The sequence below is a fragment of the Bos indicus x Bos taurus genome, chromosome 9, assembly GCF_003369695.1.
Source record: "Bos indicus x Bos taurus breed Angus x Brahman F1 hybrid chromosome 9, Bos_hybrid_MaternalHap_v2.0, whole genome shotgun sequence".
Lineage (NCBI taxonomy): Eukaryota > Metazoa > Chordata > Mammalia > Artiodactyla > Bovidae > Bos > Bos indicus x Bos taurus.
Window position 1 is genome coordinate 40,716,984 of NC_040084.1, and position 17,135 is coordinate 40,734,118.

Consider the following 17,135-nt stretch of genomic DNA (forward strand, 5'->3'; position numbering starts at 1 on the left):
AGTCTGAAGAAGACTGTCCAGAGTGGCCTACTCACATGAATGGGCTCTGCTCCACTTAACTGGTCCCCTGTTGGTGACTGCTCGATACAGCTTTTTGATACTGTTTTTAAAAATGCAGTCAACATTCTTATACATGTTTCTTTGTGTAATAGTATGCCAATACCTGAGGGCTAAATTCCTAGTTCTTCAACCCTAATGAAAAACAGATTCCCTTATCCCAAACCTCTTTAAATTTCATCATTACTTTGTTGAAAAGAAAATAAATTAATTTTCTGAATACAAAGGAAATTTGCAAATTTTCAACTTATTCATACAGAAAAATCTTTAAAGTGCAAAAAATGTGAAATAAAATTTAAAAGCTGTCAGAATGCCACCATCCATAGATAATTACTATTAACAGTTTGATTCACTTTATTCTAGTCTTTTAATCTTCATTTATATACATTTTAAATAAAAAATTTGTATTATACATAGTTTTATATTATACCTTTTTTCACTTAACTCTATGCTGTGAACATTTCTCATTTAATCAGAGGGAAAATGATACCAGCTGAGAGTTAGACAATTCTTTATCAATTTTTCCAGGTTTCCTAATTAATAGCCAGAGTTTTTTAAATACAACATTTTAACTTTCCTTACCAAAAAAAGATCCCCAAAACACACAAAAAATTCTGAACATTAACTAGCCTCAATATGAGTAAATTAAATGTTTATGTGGTAAAGTAAAAAGTATAGTGAATATTATAAATGATTTATTCTTTATTTTTACTATTATAAGCCTTAAATTCTATGATATTGTAAGATATTTGAATTTCCAAAGATAACTACATTTTGGACCTTTTCATTTCAGAAAAGTCAAGGAAGAGGCATTAAGAATAGAAGAAGAAAATCGAAAGCTATTGGAAGCTATGACTGCAAAAGCAAAAGGCAAACACAAGATTATATGATTAATAATGTGTCATTTGATTTTGTGTTGTGACTGCAAAGTTGCAGTATTTACAGAGAATTATAAACAGAGTGCAGAGAAGGCAATGGCACCCCACTCCAGTACTCTTGCCTGGAAAATCCCATGGACTGAGGAGCCTGGTAGGCTGCAGTCCATGGGGTTGCTAAGAGTCGGACACGACTGAGTAACTTCACTTTCACTTTTCACTTTCCTGCATTGGAGAAGGAAATGGCAACCCACTCCAGTGTTCTTACCTGGAGAATCCCAGGGACAGGGGAGCCTGGTGGGCTGCCGTCTATGGGGTCGCACGGAGTTGGACACGACTGAAGCGACTTAGCGGCAGCGGCAGCATAAACAGAGTGACCATGTTTCCCAGTTTGCCCGTTAGAGTCCAGGTTTATGCCCAGGTTCCTGAAATATCTGTTTGACTCCCTCTCCTTCTCGTTGTGTTCCAATTTGGATAATGCACTGTATGATCACAGCAGTAATGAATTCATAAAAAATGGATTCCTGACACAGACACCTACTCACCCACCTTGTAAGAGGGATACACGGCAGGACCAGCATGTGCAACATGTTTTTAAATTTTCTAGTAAGCACATAAAAAATAAAAAGAAACAAATGAATTACAATAATCCCTCAATATCCATCAGGAATTGGTCCCAGGACTCCTGCAGATACCAAAAATTCATAAATTCTTAAGTCCCTTATATAAAATGTCATAGTATGTGTGTATAACCTAAACACATTGGCATATACTTTAAATCATCTCTAGATAACTTATAATGCCTAATAAAATGTAAATGCTATGTAAATAGTTGCTAGCAAATTCAAGTTTTGCTTTTTGGAACTTTCTGAAAATTTTTTTCGAATATTTTCAATTTGTGGTTGGTTGAATCCATGGATACAGAACCTGAAGATTCAGAAAACCAACTGTATATTTTATTTAATACATTATATCCAAATTATTATTTTAACATAATGCAAATGATGTTAAATTTAATTAACATTGATTCATGCATGTAATCAATGCAAAAATTATTGATATGTTTTTATATTCAGTTTTTCACACAAAGTCTCTGAAGTCATTGTGTATTTTACACTCACCGCACATTTCAGTTTGGACTAGCCACACTTCAAGTGCTCAGTAGATACATGTGGCTTGTGGCTATGTATCAGATAGTGCAGGAATAGCCATTCCCTATTAAATGGACATTTGGGCTGTTTCCTGTCTTTTACTGTTACAATATTTGGGACTGCTATATGCTATGGCATATATTTGGGAATATATTTTATATTCCATTTTAATAGATATAATATAGGGAGACTGTATCTATCTTTTTCATTAAGCATCATGCTCCAGGGGTTGTTCCCAATTAAATATCTGCTGACTTAAACTAAATAATTTATTTCTTCTCATTTTTTGTATAAGCAGAAGAAGCTGAAGCCGAGGCTTTTGAGGATTTTGAAGTTGAGGAGTCTGAACTTCACGAAGGGTCTGAGGCCCCTGAGGTTGCTGAGGAGACCAGGGGGTTCTTACCCGAGGAGTCTGACATTTTTGAGGCCCCAGAAACAGAACATGAATCAGGTTAGACTTTTATTAAAGAGTGCGTCCTTAATTCCACTGCTGCCTATTGGCATGTTTGTGTGCATGTGTGTGTATGTCTGTTGATGTGGTATAAAGTGGAAGCAGGTTGAGATTGCAGAGATGTGGCCCCAGAAAGCAGCAGGTGGCTGAAAGTATGGTAAGAAAGCTGAGTGCTCTGCCCTGGTCCTGGCACTCTTGTCAGGGTCTGCTATATAATTTGGGGGGCACAGTGTTCAAAGGAAAAAAGACTCATTAAAAGTACAAGAATATAAAGCTCTTTCTTTCCTTCCACGGTCTCTCTTAACTTGTCATAGTACTTTATGTTTGCTGTTTAAAGTCATTTAAAAAAAAAAGTCATTCTAAAAAAAATTAAAATTTTAAGTTCTTAAGCATGAATTTTACCATTCATCTTTATGTTGCCCAATGCCACTTCTAAATGCAAACCTAAGAAAGGATGTGATGAGGTTCCATAGTCATTCATGTCTCTTTAAATGCCATTACCTTCATTCTGCATCTGGAGCAAGTTCTAATTTGAAGGGGAACCATGGTCAGGCCTGTCAGCATCTTCCCATCCCCAAATCACTAAGTCACACTTTTTCCCACACATCGTGGGCCCTCTTAGAATTCTGTGCTCATGATGGGGTATCAGGAACGCTCATAGGAATGAGATGGCAAAGAATGGCAGACAGATCTCTGCTCACAGGTGTGCCCTATTGTCCTGCTGGAGTCCCTTTGGATTTTGCTTACAAAACTCGGTTCAAAGATCAAAATGACAACCAAAGTGCATTAAACTAAGTATGGGGCCATTCTGGGCAAGAGATACAGGACACCCACACAGCTTATATACCCATGAAGCCAGCCCTCCTCAAATGTCCAGTTTGTTGGGTTGGGACAGGGCAAGAAGGAGTCTATATGGCAATGAGAGTCACTCTCATGACTGGAGAGTGGACTTAAGCAGCAAGATCAGGCACTTCAAGGTGGTGGAAGCAGGGCTCATAAATGCCTCGAAGCACAATTAGTGTTGAATTACTCCCTCTTCTCTTGAGTATTAAACATTATAGATTCTATTGAAAGAGGACCCAACTATTATTTTAGCTAACTTGCAGGACAGTTTGCACAATATTACAGAATGGCTATATATACATTTTTTTGTTAATATATATGTGTGTGTGTGTGAGACACACAAAACTTGTGTCTCAGAACTAGGAAAGACTAAGGGGTGAGAAGAAAGATAATTAGTCCTTCCTTCCCTGAAACTGTCTACACTAGATCTGTATGTGAATCATGTCTTTTATTATCCAGGAAAGCAGTTGTTGATCTGTATCTTCAAAAGTGCTATTAGTTGAGATTCTCCTCAGTTTCACCACACCTACACCCACAACTGAGACTTTGGCCACTTTACAGTATTTAGGAATATCTTTATGGGTATGTCAAGAAATTAAAAGAATGCTCAGGCATTTTTGATGCCATGTGAATAGACATTTGAATGATATTTAACAACAGTTATCAGAACTGTATGTATAATTATTATTCTGGTCAACATCCTTTTGTGTATTTAAGAATATTCTTCATTTTCTGCTTTATTTTATTATGTATTTTTATGCCTCCCTGGAACCAACCAGTGGGTTCGTGTGTTTGCAGTGTAGAAAACTAAACTCTGACTGCAGATGTCTGCAGCAAAGTAAGGGCTTAGTAGTAGGACACCAAGGGAGGGAGTGGGAGACAAGCCTGAGATCCACTCCAACTTGGTCTTTGAGTTGCGGGCATTTAAGGAGGAGAGGGCTTCCCGGGTGGCACTAGTAGTAAAGAACTCACCTGCCAGTGCAGGGGATGTAAGAGACATGGGTTCAATCCCTGGGTCAGGAAGATCCCCTGGAGGAGGGTGTGGCAACCCACTGCAGTATTCTTGCCTGGAGAATCCCATGGACAGAGGAGCCTGGTGGGCTGCAGTCCATAGGGCTGCAAAGAGTCGCACATGAATGAAGCAACTTAGCTCATGCACAAAGGGGAAGAACAAAGAATCGGCAGTTAATCATCATCCTGTGACATTTCTTAATCGTTGTTTTGGGGGTCAGGATGCCTACTGTTTATGAATCTTTCTTTTTTTTTTTGCTTTTTCCCCATTTTATTGAAGTCTAGTTGCTGTACATCAAAGTGATTCAGTTATACACATTCTTTTTTTTTCTAATATTCTTTTTCATTATGATTTATCCCAGGTTAGATATAGTTCCGTGTGCTATACAATAGGACCTTGTTGTTTATCCATCCTAAATGTGTTGAAGTGTAATAGTTTGCATCTACCATCCCCAAACTCCCAGTCATCCCTTTCCCTCCCTGTCTCCCCCTGTAACTATGCTTCTTTGTCTACCTCCTGCACTAGGAGGAATTCTTTAAATGCAGTTGTTGTTGTTTTTTCCTTTGTATCCCTCGAACCTACTGGTAGCCTTCAATAAATGGCTGTTGAATGTGTGACTTCTAGATATTTACCAAGGGTCTACTAAGAGCCAGTATACAAAGAGACCAGATATGAGACTAGTACAGTGAACAAATGTGTGCAAGACAGTCCCTGCCCTGAATGGGGATGAGCCCTAGTCAATGGGTAAGATGGACACTGCTGCTGCTGCTATGTCGCTTCAGTCATGTCCGACTCTGTGCAACCCCATAGATGGAAGCCCACTAGGTTCCTCTGTCCCTGGGATTCTCCAGGCAAGAATACTGGAGTGGGTTGCCATTTCCTTCTCCATGTTTATGAATCTTTTTATGAGTATCTGGTGATTCATGATCCAGGGATCTGTTAGCTCATCTTGCCCTGGAGAAACAACCTGAGTATGTACATTAATGATGTTATCTGATTCTGGTTGATTAGTGTTCACTTAGCACAGAAATGAGCCATGAAATTAAAAGACGCTTACTCCTTGGAAGGAAAGTTATGACCAACCTAGATAGCATATTCAAAAGCAGAGACATTACTTTGCCAACAAAGGTCCATCTAGTCAAGGCTATGGTTTTTCCTGTGGTCATGTATGGATGTGAGAGTTGGACTGTGAAGAAAGCTGAGTGCCGAAGAATTGATGCTTTTGAAGCTGTGGTGTTGGAGAAGACTCTTGAGAGTCCCTTGGACTGCAAGGAGATCCAACCAGTCCATTCTGAAGGAGGTCAGCCCTGGGATTTCTTTGGAGGGAATGATGCTGAAGCTGAAACTTCAGTACTTTGGCCACCTCATGCGAAGAGTTGACTCATTGGAAAAGACTCTGATGCTGGGAGGGATTGGGGGCAGGAGGAGAAGGGGACGACAGAGGATGAGATGGCTGGATGGCATCACTGACTTGATGGACGTGAGTCTGAGTGAACTCCGGAAGTTGGTGATGGACAGGGAGGCCTGGCGTGCTGCGATTCATGGGGTCACGAAGAGTTGGACACGACTGAGCGACTGAACTGAACTAAACTGAACTGAGCACAGAAATGAGGTCAGAGGGGACAAGAAAGGGAATAATGTTTTGAATAAAGAGATTAATCATAAACTCAGCAGGGGAACTCGGTTTTAGGGGAAATCAGTACTTTACCTAATTAGAGAAGGCACTGGCGACCCACTCCTATACTCTTGACTGGAAAATACCATGGACGGAGGAGGCTGGTAGGCTGCAGTCCATGGTGTCGCTAAGAGTCAGGACACGACTGAGCGACTTCACTTTCACTTTTCACTTTCATGCATTGGAGAAGGAAATGGCAACCCATTCCAGTGTTCTTGCCTGGAGAATCCCAGGGACGGAGGAGGCTGGTGGCCTTCCGTCTATGGGGTCGCACAGAGTTGGACACGACTGAAGCAACTTAGCAGCAGCAGTACTTTACCTAGTGAGAACTGTATTATCAATTTGACATAGTATACACAATTTAAACTTTTGATATTTTCTTTGTGCCAAAATTTTCATAAAGGAATAATGTTTTTAAAACTCAAACACTAACTATTAGATATTTTTTTAAGTATCTGAGCCTCCTGAGGATGCTATAGTCGGAGCAGAATTTCCAAAAGGATCCAGAGAGGGCCTGGAAACTAAAGAATTACCTGAAACAGGTTAGATTATAAAATAAAAGTAGTGCATAGAAATGCTTTTCATATTCTCTTACAATTTTAGGCATAAAACCAATTTCCTACCTATTTCTTTCTATGCCAGTTATATGCTGGTTGATGTGTGTTATATTTGCCTAACTTATTAAAAAGTGTATCTAGCCAACTTATAATAGTTTTTCAACAAATTTTATGTTCTACTTTTATTAAAAAAGTTGCCATATGAAATTCATATTATCTAAATAATTTGGATTTTATTTATAAGTAACAATTCATCTACAGCCAAAACAATGAACAAAGCATAGTTGAAATATGAATTTATAAATGCATATTATTGCTTAGAACTCTAAGTTTATTTCTTTTAAATGTTTAAAAAGTATTATAAATTATTTTGGCAATATAGCTAAAGATATAATGCTTAAAGTCTCTTTTTTCTTTCTTTTAAATTTTACTCAAAAGTTCTACTACCTGAATTTCCGGAAGATGGTTATCCTGATGTTCCTGAAATGGATTCAATTAGAGAGAATGTCAGCTCTTTCTATGCTGCCTGGAGACAGATGGAAACAGCTATCAGTGACTCTTTTACTCAAATTTTAAACCTGGAGATTGCTGGCAAAACTCCAGAGGAACTACTTCAAAAAGTCATTGAAATTATGGAAAGTAAGGGCTGCTGTAATCATAACATTTATTGTCGTGAGCAAGCCATATTATTAAAAGTACTGTGAAAGTTTAAAGCCTACGGTTTATGAAGTAAAACATTCAGTATATCCAGGGATGATATTTAAAATATTTAACAACTGTCCTAGAACACCCATCAGATCAGCCATTGGACACACAGCACTGGCCAAACTGGCCACTTGTCACCTAAAGAATTTGGAAAGGCCTATTTGCCTACACATGTAAGCTAAGAGACCAGCCCTACAGTTAATTTTCTTAATCTTGCTACTGTAATATGTTCATATGCTTTTATCCTAAAAATGTCTTCCCAACTGTGTTTGTTTTTGAAAGAACCCTTTCACCATGCTGCTTGGGAGTTAACTATAGAAGATTATGATGAAGAAACAGAAGACTATCAGGCTGAAGCCGATGTCGATGAGGAGCTAGAAGAGGAAGAAGAGGAAGAGGAAGAGGTGGGGGGCTTTTCTCCTGCTCACTGCCCGTGGTCACGTCACTGAAGGTGCACATATCCAGAGTGGTTACTGGCACTTCTAGGCTTCAAGAAAACAAGCAGGGATCTTCAGATTTGTAAACATTTTCAACACATTTTGCCTCCACTCAGCTTCATTTGACCTCTGAAATGCCAGAGCTACTTAGACAGTATGTTACACCCATGAAAAAAGGAAAGAGAAAACTTTAAATTTTTTTCCCATGGAAAAATCTATACATATTAGAGACAGAAATATTTTATAAATTTAACAGAAGTGGGTGTTTTATGTAAAATACAACAATGGCATCTTTGAAGGGCTGATGGCATGAAAACAAGTGGTTTTCTCAAAGAGGAACAACTCATTTTAGGCACCAATCTACTCCCTTGGCACCACAATTTTGATAACTATTTTCAAGGGATAGCCTCCTAATTAAGGCATGTATCAATAATAAAATAGGAAGTGATTCCTTTAATTCTGGTCTTTATAAATAAAGCAAAATAATAGGTTAGACAAACATTCATTTGTAATTAACTTGTTGCTTGACTTAAATCCAAATATGTATGTATCAAACAAAAAATGTTATGCAGTGTGATTCTGCTAATAGCTTTCGATACTTTATCCTAAGAAACTGCTGAGACTCTCAGTCAGGGTGGTTAAAGGGTGTGGGTTTTGTCCCAATAATGTTTAGACTCTCTCTTTTCTTTTGTGACCTGCTGTGGTCTGCAAGAACATGGTGTCTTTCTTGTACCTGCAAACAGTTCTCAAGCTGTCTGTAATTTTAAAAACTTAAATTTTTAAGTATGGTCTTCATTGATAACATAGTGTCTTTACCTCACTTTTACTCTTCCTAATTTATCATCCCTTCTTCCAGTGTGTGTTAGGCTTCCTGAGAGGGGTGGTTGTTTTCTTTCTTTCTTTCTTTTCTTTTTTGGCTCAGTGGAGTTCACAAGTCTTGCTGGAGTGCTTTAGGTGACAACATCCTCAAAATTTATGAAGGGCAAACTGACTTTTCTCCCCAGCATTCAGGAGTATAGTGACAGATAGGCCACCTATTTGTTGCTGAGGCCTGAGACAAGCCCAGTTACCTGAATTCCTCATACTTGCCTGGATGCAAGGTCAGGGAGGACTCCTCCCACCCATACAGCTCCTTCTTGGTCTCTTGCAGGCCACAGAGACCACAAAGGGTGGTAGCTGCTGATGCTAACATTCCCCAGGAAATCCACAGATTTCTACAGGAAAACTCCTCCTAAGACTTGCCATCTCGATGCTCTGGTCCCTCTGATGCTTGTCTCCAGATACTCATCCAGTCCATAGTGGTGAAGAGTGTTAGTACAGTTGTCTGCCCTCAGACGTCCACAGAGGCCAACCACCACCTGCTCTAGCAGTTAAACACTGAGGAGGTGGTAGAGAAATGAGGAGAGTCTTTAGAGCACCATCTTCCCAGAATCCCTTGCTCCAAGACGCCCCAATCCTTATCACTATTACTACACATATCTCACTTTTTTTAAACTGAAATTCAAATGTAACTGGTGAGCCTTCATTTTTTATCTGCTAAAAGTCTGGCAACCTTACTTAAGTGCATTTATTGAAAAACAAGAAAGACTAGAGAAATTAATTAGTCATTCAAGTCAAGAACCTAGAGAAAAAAGCATAGCATAACAAAATAGACCAAAGTAAAGTAAAAAGAAGGAAATTAAAGGCCAAAATTAATGAACTAGGAAAAAAAGACCAAATAAAGCAGTAGGCCTACCTTCAAAAAAAATGAAAAATTGGTTTACTGACAAGAGCAATAAAATAGACAAACCTCTGGCAAATAAAATGAAGTAAAAAGAAGGAGGAGTAAATAACATTTGAAACAGAAATCAGATTTGAAAGAGGTTCATTTTAAATTACAACTTTATACTAACAAATTTTAAAGTCAAAATACAAAGCATTTTCAAAATACAAATTACTAAAATGTGCTTAAGATAAAAGATAAAAGCTGGACAAACAAAAATAACTGTAGGGAGTTGTAGGGCTTTTCTTGTTGGTTAGATAAGTCTTATGTTATAAATCTTCCATAGCATAGAAAAATTTCAATACTTTCAGCTCATTTTGAAGCTTGCATAACCCTGACACAAAAATTGAATGAGTGACACAAGAAAAGTAGAGATTAGTTTTGCACATTTACAGAAAGTTGTTTTTTACATCCTGTTTGGGGGAAGAAAAAAAGGCATGTTGTAGAATAGTCATGCAAAGTATTATTTCGTTGTTATCTTAAAAATAATGTATTTGTGCCTAAATTTGTGTCTTTGTATGTAAATGTGTAAGCTATACTGAGAAAAATGAGTCTGAAAGAATACACATAAAACGATTGAGTGTTAAGACAGTACTGGAAGGGAAAGGTGAGAGGAAATGTTCACTCTTCATGCATTGTGGTTACGTTTTGAATATTTTTACAGCAAGCATGCATTGTACAACACAAAATTATTTTTAAAATATACTTTACTTTAAATATAGGGCTTCCCTCATAGCTCAGTTGGGAAAGAATCTGCCTGCAATGCAGGAGACTCCGGTTTGATTCCTGGGTTGGAAAGATCCCCTGGAGAAAGAATAGGCTACCCACTCCAGTATTCCTGGGCTTCTCTTATGGCTCAGCTGGTAAAGAATCTGCCTGAAATAGGGGAGACCTGGGTTTGATCTGGGTTTGATCTCTGGGTTGGTAAGATCCCCTGGAAAAGGGAAAAGCTACCCACTCCAGTATTCTAGCCTAGAAAATTCCATGGACCATCCATGGGGTTGCAAAGAGTCAGACACAACTGAACAACTTTCACTTTCACTTACTTCAAGTACAAGAGTCCCTAAGGGACTTTACACATGGTTTCTTCATCTATCGCATTTCCAATTGAATAAAATAAAATTTTTCCAAAGTATTTGATTATATATCCACTGAGTAGGAAACAAAGCAAATCCTGAGACATCGCCCATTTTCGTTTTCAATGACTAAGAAGTTGTGACCCTGACTCAGCTTTTACTTCTTGGAAATAATTTTATTTTAGAAACTGACTTCACAGTGACCCTGCATCCATCCACACATTACAAGGGTTTTTATTACACATTTGTCTATAAAGGGCTTGGGACACCTTCATTCTCAGTGCTGCTTCATTTTCTTTATAAAATAAAGACACTTGGGATTTGAACTCAGAGGAATATAAGAAACTTATTTTTTGATGAATTCAAATAGTACAAGAACTGGTCTTTTGTGGATTGTTTTAAAGGGATATTGTTATGGATTAAATACTATTCAAAGATGCATTTTTATAATTCCCTCTTTAGTATTATGAGAACAGTGCATTAATAGTGTTCTCCAAACTTTGAATGATATTTCTAGAATGAAGATATAATTAAGGAGAAGAGAAGGCATTTGGGAGATACAAAGCACTTTTGTCCAGTGGCTCTCAAAGAAAACTTCGTCCTACAACCAGGCACCCCAGAAGAAGCAGCTAAATACCGAGAAAAGATCTATTACTTTTCAAGTCCTGAAGCTAAAGAAAAGTTTTTGGAGCAGCCTGAAGAGTATGTGGCTCATGATGAACCATTAAAGGTGAAAACAGTATTCCCATCCTGATGAATGCTCCTGCATCCTTGTTTAGAGACTTGTTAGCAGTCTCCACCATTTTACTCAATAGTGAAGTCACCAGTATAATAAAACAGTATGGTGGCAATATCTAGGTTTTAAGAACAACTTTTTAGAATATAACATAATCTAATTATCTATTTTATTTCTTCAGTAATACCTTACATCAAATCAACACATTTTTTAGCTGAAGTATTTTATAGGAAGTCACAGTTGAATTTATTGCTTGTAATTTTATTGGGCTTATTTTATTTCCTAATCATTTTGATGTACCATTTTAACATCTAATTTCTTGTTAGACTTTTTTCCTCACAATATTGTGATTTTGCCATTATAGATATGAAATAGTACTTAGGAAATCTTTGGGCATATCATTCTTTCTTTCTCTTAATTATTTTATGAGTATAATTCCCTAGAATGGGATTACAAGATCAAAATTATAAATCAAAGTATATTGTCGTGGGGCTTCCCTGGTGTCTCAGCAGTAAAGAATCTGCCTGTCAGTACAGGAGAGGTGGGTTTGATCCCTTAGTATGGAAGATACCCTGGAGAATGAAATGGCAACCCACTCCAGTATTCTTGAAAATTCCATGGACAGAGGAGCCTGACAGGCTACAGACCATGGGGTTGCAAAGAGGTGGGCATGACTCAGCCACTAAACAACATATTGTCAGGACTTTCAATAATACTGATGCCTTGTTAAACAGAGCATGTAAAACACAATTTAAACTCTTCTGGATAATTTGGGCCATTTTCATGGCTATTGCATACACTTTTAAACTCTTCTCTGACCATTTCCTTCACAAGGACAAAAGGTGATGAGGCTGTGCTTGCTTCCCTCTGCTGCTCAAAATCCATTACTGCGAGCCTCTTTGAGGCTCATTCCATCCAAATATATCACCATCTCCCACTCTTGCTGTCATCTATAAATATGAGTCATTGCCCCACATTTACAAAAGATTTATCTGCTCCTTCATCCCAAACCTCATCATTGTTCTTGACCAGCTTGAGCATCAGTGGACAGTCCATACACCTGGATCTCTGTGGATTCTCTGGTTTGGGGGCTTCCCTATCTCCCATGGACAGAGGAGCCTAGTGGACTCCACAGGTCGAAAAGAGTCAGACATGACTGAGCGACTAACACTTTCACTACTTTCACTTTGTCTCCAATACAGAGATTGCAGATTTAATGAAGGCACCTCTAACATTCCTGTATCAGTGGGCTTTTTGTTTGGTAGAGAGGTTTTGGTGGTGGTGGTGGTGGTGTTTTTTTCGTACTAAGAAAATGTCTTTGCATTCTTCCACAATTAAAACTTTTAAAAAGAAACAAAATTAATTTTATTTTATTAAATGCCTTTTGGAGCACTTAATATCAAGATGCTCTGTATTTGTTGATGCTCCCTGAATTCATGGTTGATGCCATGAATCATGTTAATTGGTATCCTAATGTCGAAACATCCTTGAGTTTGTGAAGTGATAATTCAGTCTTAGGGAGAGCAGTTAATAAGCCTAAGTAAGGTTTTCTAAATTCTTAAAGCTTCTTCTTCTTCACTGTCCCTCTCCTCTACCCCCATCCTTGACTTATCCCCTATTTCAGGCTCCGCCATTAAGAATATGCCTTCTCGGCCCCCATGGCTCTGGCAAAACTGTCTGTGGAAGACAGCTGGCAGAAAAATTGGGCATTTTTCATATTCAGTTTGAAGAATTTCTTCAAGAAAAACTAATGCTCAAAACTGAAAAGAAAGTGGGGCCTGAATTTGAGGACGATTCTGAGGATGAACAATTTGTAAAACAAGAACTTGAAGAGCTTGCAATTCAGGCCAATGTTACAATTGAGGAAGAAAATACAAAGAAGCTGGTAGGAATATTAATACTTTCTTTGCAGATAATTGTGCTTACTAGTGTTACTTTGAGGGAGTAGAATATAAGTAGTATAAAACTCTCTATATACAATTTCGAAGAAGTAAAAAAAAAATAGCCCATAAAAGTAATTTAAGAGTCATCTTCTCAATATGTTAAATACAGACCTTGCTACTCATCTAGAATATAGAGTACTGAGTTTTACATGACTCCAATGAAAAACAGAAAAGCTTTCCCTGACAAGAGTGTTGTATAGCATTTATTTGGGGCTGTTATTTGATGGACTACCCAAATGGTTCAGTGATAAAGAATCTGCCAATGCATGAGATGCAGGTTCAATCCCTGCATCAGGAAGATTCTCCTGGAGAAGAAAATGATAACCAACCCCAATATTCTTGCCTAGGAAATCCCGTGACAGAGGAGCCTGGTGGACTATAGTCCATGGAGTTGCAGAGTCCAACACAACTTAGTGACTAAACAACAATGTTATTTGAGATGTCTGATCTAGATGATAAGATTTCTGTTATTGTGTCCTGTGTTTTCTATTTATTAATAATACTATAAAAAATCTGCCCCTGCACCAGTAGAGATCTCAAAATATTAATTTCTAATGATTCCTCATAAGAAAGTTTGTATGTATCTTTTTGTTCTTCAGTCACTCAGTCATGTCTGACTCTTTGCGACCTCATGGACTGCAGCATGCCAGGCTTCCCTGTCATTCACCATCTCTCAGAGTTTGCTCAAACTCATGTCCATTGAGTCGATGATGCCATCCAACCATTTCATCATCTGTCACCCCTTCTCCTCCTGCCCTCAATGTATCTCTTAGGTGGTTTCTATCTGGGCGTATAGAGAAAGTTCATTATTTTAACTCGCCTTTTAACCATTTCTGATATATCTGAACCCTTTTTTTCCAAATGATCTTCTATAAATGGACACAGGTACAGATTATATTAGATGACTGCCTGCCTGGCCCATCCTTTAATCAGGATCTAGATTGAGTAGTTATAAGATAGGTGACAAAAATCAGTTAACCTTTATAGGTGTGTGATATAGATTGATCTTGGTTTTAGTAAAAATGATGAGACAATCAAAATTAGTCATGCTATTTGCTAGTAGCTCCTCTTAGCAATGCTATGCTATGCTATGCTATGCTAAGTCACTTCAGTCGTGTCCAACTCTGTGCGACCCCTTAGACGGCAGCCCACCAGGCTCACCCGTCCCTGGGATTCTCCAGGCAAGAACACTGGAGTGGGTTGCCATTTCCTTCTCCAATGCGAGAAAGTGAAGTCGCTCAGTCATGTCCGACTGTTAGTGACCCCATGGACTGCAGCCTACCAGGCTCCTCCATCCATGGGATTTTCCAGGCAAGAGTACTGGAGTGGGGTGCCATTGCCTTCTCCACCTCTTAGCAATAGTAAGTATAATTTCATATCCATCCTAAAGGAAATCAGTCCTGAATATTCGTTGAAAGGACTCATGCTGAAGCTGAAACTCCAATACTTTGGCCACTTGATCCAAAGAATTGACTTATTGGAAAAGACCCAGATGATGGGAAAGATTGAAGGTGGAGGGAGAAGGGGACAACAGAGGATGAGATGGTTGGATGGCATCACTGACTCAATGGACATGAGTTTGAGTAAACTCCAGGAGTTGGTGATGGGCAGGGAGGCCTGACGTGCTGCAGTCCATGGAGTCGAAAAGAGTCGGACACGACTGAGTGAATGAATTGAACTGAACTGATATTAAATATTGGTTTGAAGAAAAGTACTCAGATTTTTAAATGCTTACAAACAACAGTGAAAAGTGACCTGAGAAAAACAGGTCTTATATTAACTGTGTAACATATTACTATTTATAGAATTTTAAGTTTTGTTTGTTTTATAATTCTTGTTTGTAGCCTCAGGAAGTGCAACTTACAGAAGAAGAAGAAGCAATCAGATTAAACCTAACTGAAAATGAGCCATTGCCTCTTGAAATCCTTGAAGCAATTCTTTCTGAGTGGTGGTTTAAGGAACCGATATGGTATCTTAATTTATATAGACTTTTATACACTTATTGACTTTCATTTGCTTTATTCTTAAAAGTGAAAAATGTAATCCAACATAAAGTTAAGAATTTTCTCCTTTACTCCAATGTAAACTAGTGATTCCACACATTAAAAACATCTAGGAGATTATTTTTAAAATATTGATGCCAGAGATTCCAAACAATTGAATTAAAATTTGAGGTGCAAGGGGGACCTAGCCATTGGAGCCTCCCAGGGGATTATAATGTGTAGTCGTGGCTGTGTGTGTGTGCTTAGTCGCTCGGTCATGTCTGACTCTTTGCAACCCTATGGACTGTAGCCCATCAGGCTCCTCTGTCCATGGGATACTCTAGGCAAGAATACTGGAGTGGGTAGTCATTTCCTTCTTCGGGGATCTTCCCAAGACCCCTGACCAGGGATCAATCCCAAGACCAGAGATGGAACCCAAAGGTAGATTCTTTGCCATCTGAGCCACCAGGGAAGCTCAGTCATGATTAGGAAATACATGTAGTTAAGCATACATCTTGATAAAAAGATTACTGCTAATCATGAAGAACAAATATCCCAAGTTAATGATTTTAGTGCTTTTCTACATTTGGGAAAATGCAAGAATCTGGGGTCATTGAAATCCTTCCTGAAATAGGCAGTCTACTATCTAGGGGCCCATTTATCCAATAGACAGAATGCCTCACCCTATTTTTTCATTCTGAATTCTTTTCAGGGTGCATTGTCAGTAGGTGACTACAGTGGGTTGTGATTTAACCCCCATACTACTGGTTGGTGAGCAACACTCTATGTTGTGGTTATTGTTCACATCACTTAATAGCTGTCCATAGTCTTATACCTTTACCAAAAGCCAGGAACAACTTGACCCCAGACAGAACAAATTTAAGAGTTACAGGTCACCAGAATGTAAAACTCTGCCTCAATTTCCTAACCACAATCTCTTACCTTGATATCCACCAGAAGAAAGTGAAATGATATTTACAGTGCTGCTAATAGCAAACACGTATATGGAACTTACTGTGTGCAAAATACTGTTCTTCTATATTGTATTCATATTAAGTTCCTTGATCCTTATAACTACCCTATGGGACAGGAACTTTTATTTTCTCATTTTGGAGATAAGGAAACTATATCAATGAGAATTAAAAAAAACTAGCAGGTCCCAGTGCTTCTCTGGTCATTCTCTTTTACTTAGTCCCTGACCTAACTGAGTAAGTGGGATTATTAGTCACTTTAATTTTAATTTCTTATTCCCTATATTATATCAACAGTTGAGGTAAACTTAGGCATGTTGCTTGCGACAACATAATCATGGGATGTTCTTCATTAACTTAGCTCCTAATCTTACATCACACATGAAAACAAACAAATAAACATATGGATTGAAGAAAAGGAAAAAGTGAAATTCTAAAAGCCTAAATAAAATAGCTGAACATTAGCACTACCATCAAAACTTATTATAATGAAAAGTTTGTAATAGCATGAGAAATTTTACTATATAATGTTAAACTAAAAAAAGAGGATACACAGTTATTTATGATAGAAAGTTCAACAAATGAAGAACAAACTAGAAAGAAACAAAACAAAATGTCAATAACTTATTGGATATGAGATTATAGATAATTTTGTCCTTTCTTTGTGCTTTTCTTAATTTCGTATTTTCTATAGTGAAATATATTGCTTTTATAATTAGGAAAAAATCAGCACATTTTTAAAAGGCCTCAATCCTAGAGAGAGCTTATTAGTTACTGCTGCTGCTGCTAAGTTGCTTCAGTCGTGTCCGACTCTGTGCAACCCCATAGATGGCAGCCCACTAGGCTCCCCTATCCCTGGGATTCTCCAGGCAAGAACACTGGAGTGAGTTGCCATTTCCTTC

General features: G+C 38.1%; 1 protein-coding gene across 5 annotated transcripts in view; it reads left to right on the plus strand.

The window, feature by feature from the left end:
* AK9 (adenylate kinase 9) overlaps window positions 1–17,135 on the plus strand; it is a 116,963-nt gene that overhangs the window by 59,758 nt on the left and 40,070 nt on the right. For 3 of the 5 annotated variants that reach the window (XM_027551232.1, XM_027551233.1, XM_027551234.1), the window contains 8 exons: window positions 851–927; window positions 2,382–2,534; window positions 6,517–6,606; window positions 7,060–7,260; window positions 7,609–7,730; window positions 11,119–11,331; window positions 12,962–13,222; window positions 15,125–15,249. In XM_027551232.1, the coding sequence (XP_027407033.1) occupies window positions 851–927; window positions 2,382–2,534; window positions 6,517–6,606; window positions 7,060–7,260; window positions 7,609–7,730; window positions 11,119–11,331; window positions 12,962–13,222; window positions 15,125–15,249 (1,242 nt within the window). The remainder of the gene's footprint in view (window positions 1–850; window positions 928–2,381; window positions 2,535–6,516; window positions 6,607–7,059; window positions 7,261–7,608; window positions 7,731–11,118; window positions 11,332–12,961; window positions 13,223–15,124; window positions 15,250–17,135) is intronic. The other 2 variants (XM_027551235.1, XM_027551236.1) reach the window with 2 other exon arrangements.